The sequence below is a fragment of the Struthio camelus genome, chromosome 1 (genome assembly GCF_040807025.1).
Source record: "Struthio camelus isolate bStrCam1 chromosome 1, bStrCam1.hap1, whole genome shotgun sequence".
Taxonomy (NCBI): domain Eukaryota; kingdom Metazoa; phylum Chordata; class Aves; order Struthioniformes; family Struthionidae; genus Struthio; species Struthio camelus.
Window position 1 is genome coordinate 137,073,520 of NC_090942.1, and position 19,270 is coordinate 137,092,789.

At 39.4% G+C, this 19,270-nt stretch overlaps 1 protein-coding gene across 10 annotated transcripts in view; it reads left to right on the plus strand.

Annotated features, from left to right (window-relative positions):
* The window catches only part of MAP7D2 (MAP7 domain containing 2), an 83,961-nt gene that overhangs the window by 41,107 nt on the left and 23,584 nt on the right, over positions 1-19,270 (plus strand). For 6 of the 10 annotated variants that reach the window (XM_068918215.1, XM_068918192.1, XM_068918225.1 and 3 more), the window contains exons 2-4: positions 7,099-7,176; positions 10,526-10,689; positions 18,598-18,712. In XM_068918215.1, coding sequence (XP_068774316.1) covers positions 7,099-7,176; positions 10,526-10,689; positions 18,598-18,712 — 357 coding nt within the window. Of the gene's footprint in view, positions 1-3,204; positions 3,364-7,098; positions 7,177-10,525; positions 10,690-18,134; positions 18,383-18,597; positions 18,713-19,270 lie in introns of those variants that run through there. The other 4 variants (XM_009669263.2, XM_068918257.1, XM_068918245.1 and 1 more) reach the window with 3 other exon arrangements.

Below are 19,270 nucleotides of genomic sequence, written 5' to 3' on the forward strand. Positions count from 1 at the left end.
TTTTGATTTGGAGTTCTGATTTTTGTGTAACGCTTGCTTCTTTTGGTTGTAAAACAACTGTGGAAACTGCCCATAAACTTAGGCCTTATTTGAAAGCATTTGACTAAAACCAGTTGCACTTAAGTAAAGTTAGGAGACGTTTTGGTAGTAACAATTAAAAAGAAATGAGAATCTTCAGGCATCTTTTTTCTTCTTCCCGCTACTATCAAATTTTACAGAATTCAGAAGTTTTTCAGTCAACTTTTAACTTTTTTGTAAGAAATATTTTGAGGTCAAATTCTGCTTCTGCTGGTATTTTGAAACAGATACAATTCTAGGGGCTTGAAGGAGAGCAGGAGTGGTGCGAGCCTATGGTCGGGTCTCGGCTGCAAGTTACTGCCATGGCTATTCGAAGCTAGCGTTAGAGCGCTGAAGAACGATGTTAGCCAGGGCTCAGGACATAATGTTTACGTATGTGAATGTTTTATTTTATATTAAAATCTTATATGACGTCCTTCACAACAGTCGCCCATTTATCTTCTAGCAGAGGAGCGATGCCATTAGTAAGTGGCTGCTGGATGAAAGATGTTTAATAATCCCAAGGAACCGCCTTTCTTTTGTCTCCTTCTCCTTCCCCCCTGGGAATCAAGCATCTCTGGAGAATAAGTGCTGGTAATTGTAGAGGAAAGGGAGTATGATATTATTTAGGTGATGGAGAGATAGACCTTACTTTTTTCAGCATCCATAGGTGGTTTTGTACAGGCTTTGCTCTGCAGCGTATGAAATCTGACATACCTCTCCATCATTTAGTAGTTTTCCTCAGCATGTGTATGTTTGCCTGCGTGCTGGAGATGCACTTTTCAGAGAAATGACGCTGCTAAGCTTGCTTGAAAATAGTTCTTTAAGGTTTATGTGCAAGAAATACTGGGAGCGTTTTCAAGTTAGCTACGGTCATGCAGTAAATACAGGAAGCAGTAATGGGATTTGTATGTTCAAGGGTGACCAGTATCTGGTACTAAAAAGATTTCAGAACACAAGCTTAAGATTAATTATAATTTGTTTATTTACTTGAATAAAGATTATCTTCATACATAACGTGTTCACATGCAGACTTTTCTGTTTGAAGACAAAGAATTGTTCAATTGTAGCAGGCTTGAAAGGATTACTTAGAGCTTTTGTTGGCAAAGTTAGGAATATACAATTTTTAAAGGAACTGCAGCACTTGGAGAGTTAAATATATCATTCCTGTCTTAGTAAGTATGATTGATATAGTCTTCTGGAGAAACTAAAGTTAAAAAATAAAAAAAAAAAACACAGTTAAGTTGTAGCTGAACTGCTGCCATTCACTTCCCTACGTGCAGTAATGAACCGAAGAGGACAGGCTAAAAGGAGAAGAAAATCTAAGTTTGTCTGAGGTCTGGTGTAGTTTGAAAAATACAGCTAGAAGGGTTTGTGTGTGTTACTTCTAGGAGAGAGGGACTGGTAAACTCCGATTAAGTCTCCCGACTCCTTTGTGCCTGAGAGATTACGGAAGTACATAAATAAAACAACGTTATAGAATACACATTGACGTACTGCTGCTGTATTGCATGTGTGTACTTGGTGGGAGGCTGCCTAATAGGGCCCTCTTCAGTAAATTAAATTATTAATCTAGTGCCTTCATAAATAAAAAAAAAAAATCTGCTAATGTATTTTATCAGTTCTCCAAATGATCTTCAGGTGCATCTGCTATGTCTGCAGAATACTGGAGTCTCCATGGGGCCTGGTTATGGCTGTATACGTTGTTTATACACAACGCCTGCAATCCCGGGGAGTTGGTTAGGTGTCTGTGGGCTCATGCAGAACTGAAAACGTCTGCTTGTTTATTTAGCAAGTTTTTCCTCCCTATACAGTAACAAAGATATTTTTACTATATGTGATCACCAAACTACTTCAGTATGCTTTTACATATCTTTTAATGAAAGTTATTTAGCCAGCATTTGCGATTTTTTCACCTTAAAGCTTAAATAAACATACCATTCGGATCTATTTTGTTGCTGTAATCTTTATGTAAATATCATGTACAGCCGAAATTCTTGATTCAAATGAATAATTTGGAAAGTTAGGGTAGGGTTCAGGAACCTAAAGCAGGCACCTAGTGACACTTTGTGTGCTGGCTGTTTAACTGGCGCCTGCAGGTCGCTCACAGGTTCTCTGCCCTATCTGCCAGCCCGCGTCCTAGACAGTTAGCTTAGGGTGTCTGAGATGTCGCTGTGTTTGGCACATGAATCTGCCCTTAATGACTTCATTTACATTAGCATCTTTATAGCAACAGATACCCACCCTGCTATCTTAATCAGACATAATGAAAAAGTCCTTTTTTTTTTCCAATTATATTTGAAGTCCAGCCTAGAAAGCATAAGATTAATAAAATTAATTCGCTGAACATTGAAAAAATCTATTTGTTTTTGTGTGTAGTTCTTTGAATGGAAGACAATAACTTTTTTGGTTAAAAGGGCTTTTCTAAAAACGATTTTAAAATAAGAGGAAAATGCACTGAATTTTACTGAAAATGCCTACAAAGCCCTTTTGGTTGCTTGCAGATTCTACCTGAAAGCCTTTCTGCAATATGCTGTAAGTAAAGATTAGTAAAAATGCCTTTTACTAAGAGAAACAATCATTTGGGGCAGTCACATGCAGTCTTATACTCTTTTTCTTGGAGTATAGTTGTCATTGAAAGCTTGAAGAATATGAAATTTCTTAATTCATTAGTACTCGGAGGGAAGCAGTGGCAGATGGAAAACTGTTTTTTATGATCTCAAAAAGAGTTTCAGAAGAGAGAAAGCAGATTGCAGGGATCAAAGCCTTGATTTCATAGACTGGGTTTGAGAGAACGGAGCCTCGCTACCAGAACGGTGTGTGTAAATGAAGTGATGCATCTGCCTTATCTGCTCTACAGAGCACTGCCCCACGTCAGCAGAGCGCCTGGCATTAGCCCCATGTGCGCTTGCAGAGGTTAATTTTGTGAGCGTATAGCTACGCTGTCTCCCTGAATGCCTTAAGCCATGCTGAAGGGAAAAAAACCTCTTTTCCACGGACAAAACTGCGTCCCAACTGGGAGCTCCACCAACTCAGTGATATCGGTAGCGTAATAGGCTGTGGGCAAAGGTCTGAGGATGCCGAATGTTGTTGTGTAGAGTGGGGCAAAGGTCTAAGGATGTTGAACACTGTCATGTCGAGTGGGCAAAGGTCTAAGTACACTGAACAATGTTGTGCAGAGCTGGCCTTGCATCCCTCACTGGCTATTCTTTTGTATTGGGACGCTTGCTGTCGAGGACTTGGGTATCTGCTACATATAAACATGTTGTGGAACCAAATGTCGTGAAATTTTATGGAGACAGAAGGGTAAGTGGGTTCAGAAGGGAGATAGAAAAAATTGATGGCGGTCTTGCTCATTTGGCAGTTATTTGGGTGCGAATTACAAAAGAGGTGTACAAGCAGCTGACTGATGCACCTAAAACATGCTCTCAGCCTTTCACAACCCAGTTGCCCTGTTTGAGTACTCTTTTCTTAAGCCTCCAGAGCCAGAAACAGGATATAGATCTCAAAAGAAAGAGCTTACCCTATCTCATCAAGACACAACCACCTTCTTTTCTATCTCTAGATTAGCATTAGCCAGGTTTTTTTTCCAAAAGTTTACAGAAGCAGTATGTGGAGCAGAGTGGAACATGTTCTGACACTGTTTCATCAGTCTTGAACAGGTTTACGTTGTCCACCAGACTGAGTTGATGCAGTGATTAACGTGTCAGTTTTTAGTTCTGTGCATATTTATTTCAAGGTAATGTTGAAGTATTGAAAGAGGCCTTCAGCATTAGGTGACGTATTAGTGCTGCAGGACTGTTAGCGTTTTAACTGATTTGAAGTCTTTTTCTTTGGAAATGCTTGTTGTAACAAAGTCCCAGAGGAGCAGCTGGCCCTCTTAAGTCAAAAAAATGAGGCAGAGCCTCCAGGAATTAGCGCAGTGGTTGGAGCCCCACCTCACAAATTTCGATAGCATCCCAGAGCAGGGGGAAGAGGGAGCACTAGAAGCATTCCCTGAGGAGGAGATACTCCTCAGAAAAAGAGCTTTTCAGGTGAATTGAGAAAACAGAAGAGAAGTAATTCAGAGAGAGAGAGAGAGATGGACATTGCTTCTCTGAAGTTGAATCTCTTTTGTTGCTAATGGGGGGAGTTTCCTTATTCTTCTGCAAAATTGGACAAAAAAGGGTTATCAGAAGATTTTACACCAGAGTCTCTTTGTATTCATTATTCTGGTTAGCAGAAGGCGCAACCAGCCTGTGTTTGTATGTGTCCTTCACTGCTGCGCACCTTTTTCTTGAGGGATTGAAGGCTTAATTGTAACTGTGGAGGAGGGTCAAGATAAAGCTGAGTGTACAGAATATTAACCTGAGGTCATTTTTCACATCATAGTGAAAGCTTTTATTGATGTTTTTGTTATTGATTTTTTTTTGTTGTGTTTTGTTTTAATTCAAACCTTGCTCTGCCCTCTGCTGGTAGTTCATATTATGAAATAGAAATAGTATTACATCATTTTAATTGCAAAGTTACAATTTTAAAAAATCAGTTTGCATTAGCCTGTTGTTTGCAGTCTGCTTTATCAAAGAGAATTTGAATTCATCTCATCAGTCACATTTCATACCACAGGTAACTGCTGTGCCCCCCACTCTTAAAATATATAATGTCTAAAGATGTATAGTAGATACGCTAATTTTGGCCAAAAACTTTTAAAAATCATCCTAGACTACAAGTGATTACCCAGGGAATGGATATTCAGTCCTTCAAAACTGTATTTACTTTATTAAAGAAAGTATTTACTTTATTAAAGTTTGGCAGGCAAACTGATTCTTGAAGTCAAGTACTTGAGTTAAGAAATGCTAGCTCGGAGGATGCCTGTGCTATTTTAATCTTACCCTTGCTGCATTTGTATATACTTAGGATGTCTGTACTTACTAGACTGTGTGCTATTTTCTCCATGCTTTTTTCCATATTGGACTGCTGTACATTTAATGAGCAACTATTGCATGTTTTTGTTGTTATTTCATATGTGGTATAGTAAAGTCTATAGAGTACTGGTCTCCAGGACAGCCTTCAAACTGTAGTTCTTTCTTTCTGTCTGCTTTCCAGTTTCAGAAAGAAATGAAGCAAGAAACATAAATCACAGTTTCCTTTGCTACACACTCAGTTCATCCCTGGAGCAGGTTCATCCTATGCACTGCATGAGCCAAGGGGCCTAAAAGGAAAAAAGCACATGATAATATATCTGCAAAAGGGGGTGAGATAAGGATTGTACAGACAGCTTTTACTGTGAATTATCCTAATTTCTGAACTATCTGGCATTTCAGCCTTGACAGTCTGGGTGGGATTGAGAGATCCATACTCTGACCTAAAAAAAAAAAAAAAAAAAAAAAAAAAACCTTCTGACCCATCCAAACAAGCTGACCTAAAAAACCACAAGTTTCATCCCATGTCATTTTGTATCGGCTTGGATACCTACAGCAGCCGTGAGCAAGGCTGGAGCTTTTAGATCCACTTCTGCCAGTTGCATTCATGAAGGAATTGAGGTAGAGATAACAGCTTGCTGTAATTTTAATGACAGGCATGATGGGACACATTTTTACCAGTGGGTTTCATAAATATTTACTGAAAGCACGAGAGCAGTGAGAGTCACTACAGGGGTTTATAAACATCTTCCTGTTCTACAGCCTCTCCCCCTCCGTCCTGCTTATTCCCATTCCGGTTTTCATCCTTCAAATTCTACTTCTCCTTCTCAGTTACATCCCTTTTTCTGCAGAAAATCTTAGTTTCTACTGCTGCTTGCCGCTTCTCCAGTCTGTAGCCTCTGCTTGATCCCAAACCCAGTCTTCCCTCCTTGGGCTCTTGACTCAATCTTTATTTCACCTCTCCTCTTGCTCCCAGTCGAAATTGTGGGTTCCAAGCAGTCTTGATTTTCAGACCTTCGAAAATTTTCCACTGGCACTACCCAGATAATTTAACTACGCTGCCAGTAGGATTCCCCTTTTTAGCGGCCTTTGCAGGCCCTTTCAAAGCAGTTGCAAACCGCTGTTCTGGTTGCTTTTCCATGCCTGTCAAAACTGACAAAAAGTGACAGCCAAGTGGGCAAACAAGTAGGCAAGTATGGAAGAAGGTTGAGCCTTCAGTAATAAATAGATATCTATTTGTCCCACACATTCTAGTAGTAACAAGCCAGCCAGGAGCTGCAATCACAATTAACCGGGGGCCCGGTTGCCATCAGATGGTCGCTTTCTTTGCGTGTGTCAGCAGAGGAAGCTTAAAGATGGAGTTGGAAGGTGGTGCTTGGGAAAAAGCAAGCTTTTGTAATGGGGAACAGCTGAGGCCTCCTGCCTTTTCACCAGCCTCAAGGGACTAAGAAAGCTGATTTTTAAACTGCCTTGAAAACAGTGCATTTTACAGGAAGGTACTTGCTGTGCAAAATCCGTGTCACACAGGATGCCCTCAGAGAGGAGTGGAGGCCTGGAAATACGACTTTTCAGGAAGGGAAGAAGGGTTACAATCTAAGTAACTTTTCCACTCCTATTTATTTATCTGGGAAAAAAAAAATTAGCAACTTCAGTTCTTAGCGCAAAATGGAAGGAAATTTAATTATACGGTAGCTCAGCCGTAAGTATGAAGGCTAGGGCTCTGCGTTGCGATAAACAAAGAGGATTGTGTACTGCTTTTACTGCTTTCCTGAACTACCTTGCTTTTAGCCAGAAAACTGAAAATAAGGTTATTAACTAAGATGATACTTAGTAGTTGCATGCTTTTTATTTTTTATATATATATATTTATACATACTTGAAAGTTTAAAATAAGGACTAACAAATGCTTGTTTGTTCTGAGAAGTGGGTTCAGGTATTTACGTTATGGACTCTGCTTGGACTTCAGCAGTAGGTAGGAAACTGCTCTCAAGATGTATCCAAATCCCAGCTTGGTAACCCCCTTCATGTGCAAAATCATTTTTGTTGTCTGTGTCGTTAAATGCAGTAGAATTTTAGTTCATTTGACTGCTTCTTAATTTTATTTTTGCTAACGTTTTTCTTCTTTTCTCTCTGACTTCAGCCATTGATGGATTTCTAAAAACTGATGAAAGACAAAGACTAGCAAAGGAGAGGAGAGAAGAAAGGGAGAAGTACCTTGGTAAGATAGCTGGGGGCTTATGTTTTTTTTATGTATATGTGCTAACGGCCTTAAGTTACTAACATGATATTTCTCCTGTTCTGAATTCTAAATACTGTGGCTCAGGCTATTCCTAGTCTTCTTTGACTTACAATTATTTCTTTAAAATTAGATTATTTTAAAATAAATCTAACCAGGGGCTCCTTTGACTTCCATTCAGCTACTTTGTATGCTACAGTTAAAAGTTTGTTTTCCTCTTTGATGGATGTACTGTTGAATATAGGTTTATGTACAAGATACTGACCGCTAGGATTTTGGTTTGTACAAATACTAAAAAAAGCAGTGAGTAATACTTAAATGGTAGGATGATTTGCTGAAACAGTCTCAATTCTATCCTGGTAGATTATAGCCATATTAAAAGATATCTTGGAGTTGGTAAGTAGGCATAAAGCAAGTATCTTTCTATAAGTTTAAAATGATTAATCTTCTTTCAAGAGAATGAAAAATCTGTAATTCATTTCTTGAATGACATAAGCATCGATTTCAGAGTCTTTAAGTACTGTCTGTTGCTTTTAATTCCTTCTAATACTTCCAGGAAATGTTGAGAAAATTTTGCAGTTTCATTTACATTATACACATGTATGTATGTGTGTGTATATATATATTTTTAATATGTGCATACATGCGCATAAACTAAAAGGAAAAAAAAACAGTTAAATTCATTTTCCTTATTACATTAACAAGAAAAGCTGGTAGCAGTGTTTCATGAGATTATCTGACAATGCCTATTAGAGAGAATTGCCAACGTTTTATGATTTTGTCAAATTTAATTTGGGATTTATTTTGAGAAAACATTAACTAAGATAGTGTGGACGCCTCTGAAAAGAATTGTAGGGAAAACTGATTTTTTTGAAACAAATAAAAAACTCTTGACCGTATCTTGACAAAACCTGAGTCCTGAGAGCAGAGACTTGATACTTTTAGTAATGTGGGCTTGGTGAGAAAGATTTTTTTTTTTTTTTGTAATTCCTGTGAAAATTTACCAAAATGCTTAGTGGGGATTTAGTTTTTAGTAGCTAAATACCCGAGAGGTTCTGTCTATATGGGCATGCACCAACCTGAGTAAACGTGACATACCCTGCAGTAGTAGCTCATATCTCCTGCAGGTGTATTCAATCCAAACTCTCTCTTTGGTCCTCGCGATTATTCCTTCTTTGCTGATTCCTGAGAAAGTGACACAATAAGTGGATTGAAAAGGAATTGGATTAAAAAGTGGAAGAGAAATGGGGTGAGGGGAACACTGAAAGATGGAGAATCTGGGACTGGCTGGCCAAGGGGATTTGGTACAGAAAAGACTGGGGGGAAAAAGGTTTTAGTCACACTTCTTGTCTCTAGATTTCATATGTTTTTTCTGGAAGCATATTTCTTTAGGGTTAAGTCCATTTTGAGAATGGTTAGCTCTGGACTTTGGCCTCAGGAGATGTCTGTCTGTGGCTTCTGGAAGTTCAGAAAAAAATACAGTGAGTTCCCCAAAAGGACAAATCTCCATGGAGTCAGCAGGTACTTTGCAGCAATATAGAATAACCTTCTCATCAAAGCTAAAATTCATCAATCAGTTTTTTCACATCCCTAAATTAAATTAAGAAACAAAAATAGTATACGTGTCTGTGATGACAAAATGGTTTGCTTCTCTGTCCAGAATCAGTCCCAGGTTTCACCTGCTTGGTCAGAAGGTAATCTTAGCACTAAGATCCGGACACTTGATGTTGGGTTGAGGTTTTTTTGTTTGTGTTTTTTTTTTTTGTGTGTGTGTATGATTTTTAAATCAAGTCCAGCATGCTGTTTTTACCTGTTCTATCTGACATGACTAGTAGTCATTAACTGTTAGTGACTGGTCACTTGTCTTTCATTATCTCTGAGGTAATTCTTAATCTGCTAGCAAGTCTGTGGTTGTTCATTCTCATGAATCCAGGCTTGCCTACAGCACTAACATCCCTCTCATGTTTCCGTGTCCTGCAGGGAAGAAAAAAAATTAGCAAGTTCTTGTAAGGCAAAATGGGAAGACATCACCTACCATATTTCTAACGAGAGTAAGGTAGAAGGTTTTGGTGTTCACTAAAGGAGTCTGGATGTGAGGAAGAAGTTGGATCTTGCAAGGAGCCAGTTTTCAAGGGGCAAAAATTGAACTGCTGGAAAAAGATCTGATGTTAGGGGGACACTGACATTGAACGAGAGGGCTAGAGGACAGATTGGGGCTAGGAGTCACTGAAGGCTATGGCTGTGGGTAAAGAGCCTGGGGCCAAAGAGAGGGAGTTGATATGACTGCTGGAGCAGCCTAGGAGTGATCTGAGGAAGCTGAGAGCGTTTGCAAGGGGGAAAAACTGCTGGGCCGCAAAACACCAGCTGGAATATTAACTGGGGCTGAATAGGTGAGCAGAATAAGGGACCAGCTTTTGTATAAACAGTGTTAATTCTGACTTTCCCTAACTTTCAAGTCCTTAGGCAACTGTGATGATAATATTCTTTCATATTGGTGGTATGTATGTTGGTATATGATATTACAGGCTTGGATGTATGTAAGCACGCTTATTAAACTCCTACTCTCCTGTCTTTTTATGGCACATGTTTGCATGAGTACTGTTTTTTCTTCAGGCTTTATCACATTAACTTTTGCTACTTAATTCCCCTGTGTAAACCTGAAGCAACAGTCCTGTCTGTATAGTTGCAGTCATAATTTCCATAATAACAAATTTAATATCTCAAGGAGAAGATTATGACTCCAGGTAGAATAAGCAACTGAGACAAACTCTCAATAATAAAAGTAAATTTTCTTCATGCAAAGTGCGAGAAGTGGATAACAATATAGCACCAAAGTATTAACAGATAGTGTGTTTTCAAAGCTTCCTAGAAAGTTTAACGTGTGTTTCTTACATATTTATTTTGAAGACAGCACCATAAAGAGAAGCATAGTTTTAAAGAAATGCCAAGGGCTTTTGCTTCAACATGTATAACTGATTCACCCTAAAACCTACTGGGAACATGTATGTCTAAAGGAAGAATTTGGCCTTTAAGTTGCAGAAAGAATTGAAGCATATACAAAAGATGAGTTGTTAACTGTTCTGCATGCTCTTTTTAAAGAGGTAGGGTCACACTGTCACCTTGCGTCCAGAGGGCTTCCCTGTTAACGTTAGTGTATCAAACAGTTTTGCTAATCGTTCCAGCACTTCTATGCACTATGCTTTTGAGCTTATGGCACTAAAGCCCTGTGTACTTGTATCTGTTATTTTACTCTACCATGTCATGCTATCAAATAATTTTAAAGCAGGAGAAGATTTGCATAAAGTCAAATGCATTTTTTTCTCCATCTAAGCTGCTAGGGAGCAGCAGATACTGGAGAAGGAGAGAAGGGCAAAACTTCAATATGAAAAGCAAATGGAGGAACGATGGAGAAAACTGGAGGAACAGAGACAGAGAGAGGAGCAGAAGAGAGCAGCTGTTGAAGAAAAGCGGAGACAAAAGCTTAAAGAGGAGGAGGTAAGGTCCACTGAGAGACATACTGTAGCCTCACTCTATAAGCTAGCATAAAGCATAGCTATGCTATAGCTTATGCTATAAGCTAGCATAGAACAGCATAGGTTACACTCTCTCTCTTTTTTTTTTTTTTTTTTTTTTTTTTAAATCCTGGAGACGTGTGTCTTCCTTTGGGAACTGCAACCATATATCACCCTGCTATAAATGCTCTACTACCACTCGTACATCAAAAATATTTTCAGAGGCTTATTTGTCACTTGAATTTTGTGTGATCTCACAGGATAGTAGCATACTTAGGCTAACATAACTGGGACTGTCAGACATAAAGCACCAGCTGTCTAGAATTTAGCTTTTAAACATGACTGCTTCCAGAAAATGGCAAGACTTTTTTCTTCGGTTTTTTTGTTCAGTTTGCACTGACCACTGCAACATGTTTATATATTTTTGATATTATAAATCATGTTTTTGTATATATTTTTTTCTCCGTAACAAAAAATAGGAAATTCTTACTTAAAGAAGCTAAGAATCTAGGCTGGATTAAAATTCTAACATACACTTGAATTAATCACGTATCTTTAGAAGCATGTTCGCGTATTCCTCTTCTAACTAGCTCTACTGAGATCATTTAAGGTTCTTTTTTGCTCTAGTATGTCTTCTTTCTGATGCAGGTCTCTAAATGAAGTATGTGTATGTGTCTCCCTGCACGACATTCTGTAGAAAACAGCAGCACTGCTACTGCAACTGATAAAGAATTAATGATTTTTGGAAAAGGGAATAGTGATTAAAAAAAAAAAAAGATAGAAATGCCAAGAGACGATGTTGGGGTTTTTTCTTGCCCCCTTAGCTCCTATGGAAAAAGGCTCTAGAAATCTGCAGTTACTAACCCTCCCCTTTTCTCTGTCCCTTACCTTTTGATCAAAATATATTTGCAAAAGAGATAAAATATTACCACATGGGATCAAAATAACCTACTTCTATCCATTGAGTTTTATTCTGTGTTTGATTTTTCACGTTAACGTGAAGAGGATAAATCCTGCCATTCCTCTTTCAACTGTAATATACTGATCCTGGCTTCTGCATAATAGCTTAAAAATTCATTTAAAAATGTTTTGTCATGTGGATCACTTGAAATTTTCTTCCTGGTTTTGTCATTTTTCATAACAAAGCGGGAGAGGTCTTTCTCCTAATGCAGTAACATCAATGACGTGACAGTAATCCTTCCCCAATATTTCCAGCAGTGGTAACCTTTTCAGCTAAGCAAAATTGATCTCCTTTACAGGGGGTGTCGGAAGTGGCAAATACAGGCACTTCTGAATGTGAGCAATTCACATTGCTCAAGATGCGCAATGGAGAGCGGCATGGGGGAGAAGAGGCGAGAGGTGTAGGCAAAATGAGTACCTGCATGCTTTGCCTGTCCTAGGGAAGCCAGAGGGAGGCTGTCAGACATGAGAGCAGCTGGGGCTGTTCCAGGTCAGACCCGAAGGTCTATTCGAGGGAGGAACCCATCTCCTATAATGGCCACCTGCGCTGAGATGAATGTAAGAACAGGCATAGCAGCGGTACTTTTCAGGAGTACTCCCCCAGTATCAGCAAGCCTGAATTGCTCCCCACAGCCAGTACCGACACTAGGAGACTTCTCTAACCAAGAGAGAAAGCTTGCTGCCTGTCAGCTAATGGTCATTGCTGACAGGCAATTACAATTCCACTCCTAGCTCTGCTCTCTGAGCCTGCCTGCAAGCTTTAAAAAATTCAAAGCTTTTCACGAGTGGAGGCAAGCCCAAACCTGGCTCCTTTCCTTTTCATTTGCTCTATCTCTCTTTCTGCAGGTTGAGGAAGCTGAGGAAGGGCTATGTGGGCAGGAGGACAGGAGAGGATGCTTGCTTGTTTGGGGGTGGAAGAGACCTGGATTCAGGAGCTTCTGAAGGAGAGAAGGGTGCGGAGAAGAAAAATCTGCAGAAGAGAGAAGGATGGGGTAGAAGGAAGTCAAGGAAGGGAGACCCCACCACCTCCTGGCATCCCTTCACAGTTACTTGGTTTTGCGTGTTCTGTCTAGTATCCCCTTGAAATGCTACTGCTGTGTCCCATCTCTGTGGCCAGCCTCCAGCAAGTCTGTCCTCAGCTCTGTTGTCTGCTCCAAAATGCCATCTGCAATCTCCCACACGGTTCAATTCATCTAACCCAAAGTATTTGTGGAGCAGTGAAATTTAACTTGGCAGCTGAGAGTAATTGCTCTAGCTCTGTGGAAAATGTACCCGTTGTAGTACAACTTCATGCTTAAATATTTCTCTTTTAGAAGAGAGACTCAAAAGTTAATTTTGTTGCTAGAGCTTGGCAAATAGTAATTTCCCCCAAAACTTTGCTTGTCATTCCTGCATTTCTAGGATTCCATTTGAGTTTTGCTAAAGATTTTGCCAAATCCCCCACAAAGTTCTTGTGATGAGTCACAAGTTTTGCCCCTCAAATCCCATGTGTATAGTATTAGCAGTGAAGATCTGAGTAAGGATGCTGATGAAGTTGCAGTTCCAATTACTCATTGTTCATGAGTCATCCTGGACACTTGAGACCCTCTTTACTGGAAGGAGTTTGAACCCGTATTTCCCACACCTATGGAAGTATGCCCTGACTGGTGAGCCAATATACTAGCAAACGCTCCTTGCTTCTCCTTGCGACACTGGTTTATGCTAGATGGAGACTGGAGTGCCAGTTTTGCCCACCTATCAGGTGTCCTAAGTGCCATATAGAGAGATTTTCTTCCTTGCTTTCTGCTGTATTGGTTGTGTCCTTTATATGCCCCTTAAATCTTTTTTCTTGCATTTTTAACACAGCTGAAGGCAGTGCATATTTGTGATGCAGACAGGTCATCAACATCTCTCTCTCTCAAAAATGTTGCTGTTGTGTCTGCAAGACTTTGAGAGGTGAATGGTTCTTAACAGGCTTGGGATGGGCTTCTTCAGTTCCCATGTTTGAGCACTGCCTGCTTTTCTACTGCTCTTGTATTGCATAAGACAATATGGACACCACAATAACTTGTACAAGCCAAGTCAAGGGTTTGTGTGCAAGTACGAGTAATAGCATCCATCTAATCAAACATCTTTTTTTTTTTTTTAATAAAACCATCAAATATTATTGAAAATAAAGTTGATGAAATTAGCGCTGATCCTACTGATATACTACTGTTGGAATGAACAACTACTGGTAAACAGATAGACAGAACAAATCTAGTCCAGCACCCAATCTCAAGAGGTTGACATAACCAATGCCAACCAGCTGGCAAAATGCCGAATAATATCCTGGAAAGAATCCTTTTAGTTAGATATTTGTTTTGATGTACACGTTTATGTTATATTTGGAAAAAGTATACACTGAAACACAAGAGATGGAAAATCCTCAGGATGGTATGTTGTCAGTTAATTACTTTTCAAGTTAAACTATATGGAAGTAATAAATGCTTGGTAAGCCTCTTCTTGCAATTCATAGAGAGAGTAGAATTCAATTGCACAAGTAATATAAAAATTTCATTGCAAGTTGGTTGAAATTGCCCTCCCCCAGGTGCACGGCTTGCATAGCAAAGAACCCTCAAAGCGAGGAGAAGAGTTTGTCCCAGTGACCACGCTGACCCTCCTGTTCTCCACTCCCTACTCCCCCTTTGCCATTACTGCTGCTATGGCTCTCCCCAAAGTGTAATGCAGAACCTTCCTTCTGTCCCATCTGGTTCTTTGAGGCACATACACGCATACACACCCCCACCTACCCACCCCCTTTTTGCATGTAGATTTTCCTTTTCTACACATATAATTGTAATGACTGGGAGCAGAAATTGATTATATTCAGAAGTGGTAGTTAAATATAAAACAAAAAGTATTTTTTTAATTCCGTTCTTTAAATAGAAGATAACAGAGCTCTTTTGTTGCTATGTGGGAGAGCCACACAAATACAAGATGAAGCCAATAATATCAGAAAACAGCCAGCTGCTTACGCACAGTGTTGATGAACAAATAAAATGAAGATGATGAGTTTTTCCTCCCTCTAAGCTTATAGTTGGCTGTTTTAGATGTTTTCATCATACATATAAGGGAGATTGTTTTAGAGTTGTTTGCATAAATAATTTTTACTCCTGATACTTGTAAAATTACTTCTAGTTTGAGCAAGAAAGGACATTCGTTTTTTCCTTCCATGGTTTCTGATGCGTGTATCATATTTTATATAGCTAAAAGAAAAGTACTTCAGTCAAATTTTTTGCGTTCTTGGTGTTGTTTTCTTTTAATTTAGGCAGTCTAAATGTTTGTTCTGTTATTTAGTCTGGGTGAAACATGAGTGAATAACTAAGAATTATGGAAATAAGCATATCTACTTTAGTTATTAGCAGTAAATGGCCCTCTTTTTATGGTTTTACTCGTTCTTGATTTAACCTACATGCGAAGCTCATTGCACTTTTTTTTCTTTTTTTAATGGAAGCTCACTACAGCTGTACCACAGAGATTATTTTCTCTGTGTCTATGGCAGTTACAGTTCCCAAATGAGGATCAGATGGATAGTGTTTGATATGTTTTTAAGACAGTACTGCCTGTATAACAGACAGCGGATTTTTTGTACATTGTTTGCTGATGAAGAAAAGCTTTATGTCCTTGCCAAAAAAAAAAAAAAAGTTTGAGTTTTTTGCTGTGCTTCTGTGTCTTAAAGTTGGTTTCTATTTTGTGTATTTGTAAAGTTCAAAATATTGTGCTAGTTTAAAATGGTTTTTAATAGCTACCCTTTCCTTGTGTAAAATGGTTTCATATTGTTCTTTATCTAAGCTGTATATGCAGGGTTTGTGAGGTTTAATAATTGTTCTATAATGTGTTAATGAAAGGCTCTTTGCAAATGAAAACGAATGATCCTCTCCATGTCATGTAGTTGAAGATTTCAACCTTAAAATATAGGTGGCATGGGCTTTCAAGTATGTATGAAAAATCATTTATTGTCTTTAAACCATTTCCTCCTGCATTTTCCTTTATTCTTTAAACAGTGCTGTTTACACTAGGAGGTATAAGTGTATTCTGTGGTCCACAGACTAGAGAACGTTGTTAGTCCTTGCTCCAAACACCAGTAGAAGAATAAATGAGCACAAATTGCCCAGATAATTAACTGAAACTTATCATCTGCTCTCACATATCGTCTTTTCTGATTAATGTGTAATAATATCCTTTAGATATGGAAAGGAAGAAAGATTCTGTAGAATTGTGTGATTTAATGGGAAAAAATGGTAAGGTTACTTTACTGTAGAGAGTGGGTAGAAAGGTATATTGGGGCAAGATAAAGAGCAGAAGAAAGTAGCGAAAAGAAAAATGGAAACAGACTGCAGAGAAGAACTGATGATGATATAGTAGGTTTGGAAAGAGTAAGTATAATAAAGAGACTGAAATAAAAAGAAACTAGTGTGTTGAGAGGTGTAAAGTAAAGACAGAAGTGAGAAGCTTGAATTTGAATACAAAGCCTGCACACACAGATTTTTAAATGTGAAAATTACATCATCAGGAAGGAAGAAAAGAAGGACTGTAGCACACTAAATCAGAGGGGACTGGCTTTGGGTTGTGGAGACTGAAAGACAGCATTTTCATAATAGGAGATTCAAAAATGTGTTTGTTGTTTTTTTTTTTTCCTGTGCTATTGCAGAAAAGGCTCTGCTTCAGCTTTATGCTGCTTTGTGCCCTTCAGGGAGAAAAAGGAGGAGGAATGACAGGTAGAGAGTTTGCATGCCTGCCTGGATGCTGATGGCATTGACTGGACAGATAGGAAAAAAAGGAAGGGGAGGAAAAGCTGCTGCCTGCTTTCAGCATCTTTGCCTGAGGTTAGCTGATACATTGTGATCCAAAGATGGAGAGGAGAGGAAAAAATGAAGTGAGAGCTCAGAGCAGTGTAGCAGAAGATTTTCTTCCTGGAGATGGCAGCAGATATTGTGATGGTCACCTGACTGAAAGGTAACAGGCAAGAGAACTGAGACAGATAGACTAGGTGTGCAAGAAGTGCAAGGCCTTTTTTTGCTCTTCATACAGAGGCTAATGTAATGGAATTCTTTATGGTGGTGCATAATAAAGTTGGGGGAGAAGAAAGTTAAAACAAGAAAAAGGTAGTGGCTAGCTGTTGAAATCAATGTGTAGTTGGTAGTGGGGTTGGATGAGATGGGAACCTTGATCAGAGGTAAATTATGAGAAATCATGGTAGTGGAAGAGATTCTTCAGTGAGGTGAGGAGACAAAAGTATTTTGCAGATATCCAGAGGAGGATGAGAGAGCATCTAGCAATGCAGAGATTCAGTGAATGTGGACAGAGTCTCCAGGAGGTTACACAGAGCTTATGGACACACGCATAAATGTTACAAGTAAAGTAGCTGCTGGAGACGCCTAGTGTCAGGGAGTCATCTGGTGAAGGAGCTCACTCAGAAGCAACATCAGTGGAGAAATAGGAGATATGTTTGAGCAAAGACTGAATATAATGATAAAATACGGTAGGGAAGAGGAATAGGGGGCCTGAACCAAAGTCATGAATCAGTGAGAGGAAATAATATGGCTGAGAAATGCAGGAAGGTTATTGATACAGTTGATCTGAGATATCAAAAGATGTTGGAGACAGTGGAGGGGGGTTGATAGGAATGGAAGGGGCTATGATGTAATCATAGAAACAAAGTTTCAGGCGTGAGAAACCTGCATCTGCTGATCAAGAGTTTGAAGTGGATCGAGTGGGAGTTTTGTGCTAGACCAGAAATACCCAGCCAAGGCAGTAAGTAATAGGACTGATCAAAAAACAGAGGGCTAAAAAACACTAGGGCAGGGGCAAAAGGCAGCAAGAGTAGGCTAATCTTCAGTGGTAGAGATCAGGTTTCTGAAATATGAGGGTGAAGAGTTTGCCAAATGCAAGTGAGCTCCTGGGAGGAGGAAAGATCACCACCCTACAAAGCCGTAGATAATGGAGTGATGGGTGGGGAAGGACCAGAATTTGTCTGCTTGAAAGGAGGAAGAGGGAAGGTGGAGAAATTGCCACAGCAGAGAAACTAGCAGAGAGAGGAGGTGGGAACAAAACCGAGTGGAGGTTTGAGTGGGGGTTAAAAGGTGGTGGAGATGGAACAAGAAGACCGTGTCTAGCTGTAAGTTAAAGGTAGAACAGGATTTGGGCAGGGGAAGAAGTCTTATGTTTCTCCCCCTTCTGAAAACATTAATGCACTAAAGCATGGAGAAGAACGTGAGGGTGGCAGGAAAAAAAAAAAGCATCTCCGAACAATCTAGGCATGTACTTAAAAAAAATATGCATCTGTGTATACTTCATTCTAATATGAATAGCAGGAAAAACAGAAGCTCTTAAATGTAAAGAACATAGTGAACGAAAGGAGGGAGTTTTTATAAAAATAAATAAATAAATTGGTCATCCTGCAAAGTAACCTACTTTAGGTTTGAAGTGATCATTTATCTGCGTGGCTAGGAGGAGCCACTGGCATTGCAGCAATTTAGCTGTGCTCAGAAAGGGATGGAAAAAATCCTGAGGTCTGCATAGACAAGAAGGAGTTAATGCTTGTCGAGCATTATTCTTACACAAATTAAGTCCAGAGCGCAGCAGCAGCCTCAGCAGCAGGAGCAGATGCTAGGCAGTGATGCAACCTGTGTTATTTACTTAGGCCTCTGTAGTGACCTCAGTGGCTTGCAGACAAAGGATACACATATCTGGAGGTAGGTAGGCATACCTTCTTTATTCAGTCCTTTTTGTCTTGCTGGAAACAAGCTCCTCGAATCATCTCATGTGGAGCTACAGGGGAACTATTTATTGTATGTGTGTTTTTAGCTTGGTTTCAGAAGGGAAAAAAAACTCCAAAAGAACTGATTTAGATCTGATTTTTCTCTCTCTCTTTTTTTTTTTTTTTTTTTTTGGTACCAAATATAACCAGGAACGTTTAGAAGCCATGATGCGTCGCTCCCTTGAACGCAGTCAGCAGCTGGAACAGAAGCAGAAGCGATGGTCGTGGGGAGGAGCACTGGCTGCAGGCTCAGGAGGAAGAGATGGTAAGTGAAACAGGCTGCCTGCATTGCAGATCCCGAAGTGCAAAATGCATGAGGTTGTGAAGATTGCAAGCATGATGCATATTATAGTTAGCAGGGGCTACTGACTTGGGGTGTGAATAAATGCTTTGTAATTGCTTACCAGGTTTCCCCTCTCTAATACTTTCTGGAAAGAAGGATCACTCCTAACTTTAGGAATGCAGATAGCTAGCAGAGTAATCAGAATCTGTTTTGAGAATGACAAAATGCTAAAATTAAAATTTATGTTCTTTCTCCCTTATTCTCTTCCCCCGCATTGTCTCTCCACGCGCACAGTTAACAAATTTAATATTCACCAAAGGACTAAGCTCTGTCCAAGCCTTGCAAAAGACAATCTATTTTTGTTTGGTACTTCTAAAACCTGTTAGGAATTTCTGGATGACTGTGCAGCACCTGCAGTTTAAAATAGGGTTTTTTTTTCCTCCTACATACTTTTTGTTGCTCTTTTTGATTTGGTTTCGGAACAAATTTTTTATTCCATAACCAGTCATGTACTGCTTTTATATTTCAGAGATGCATGTT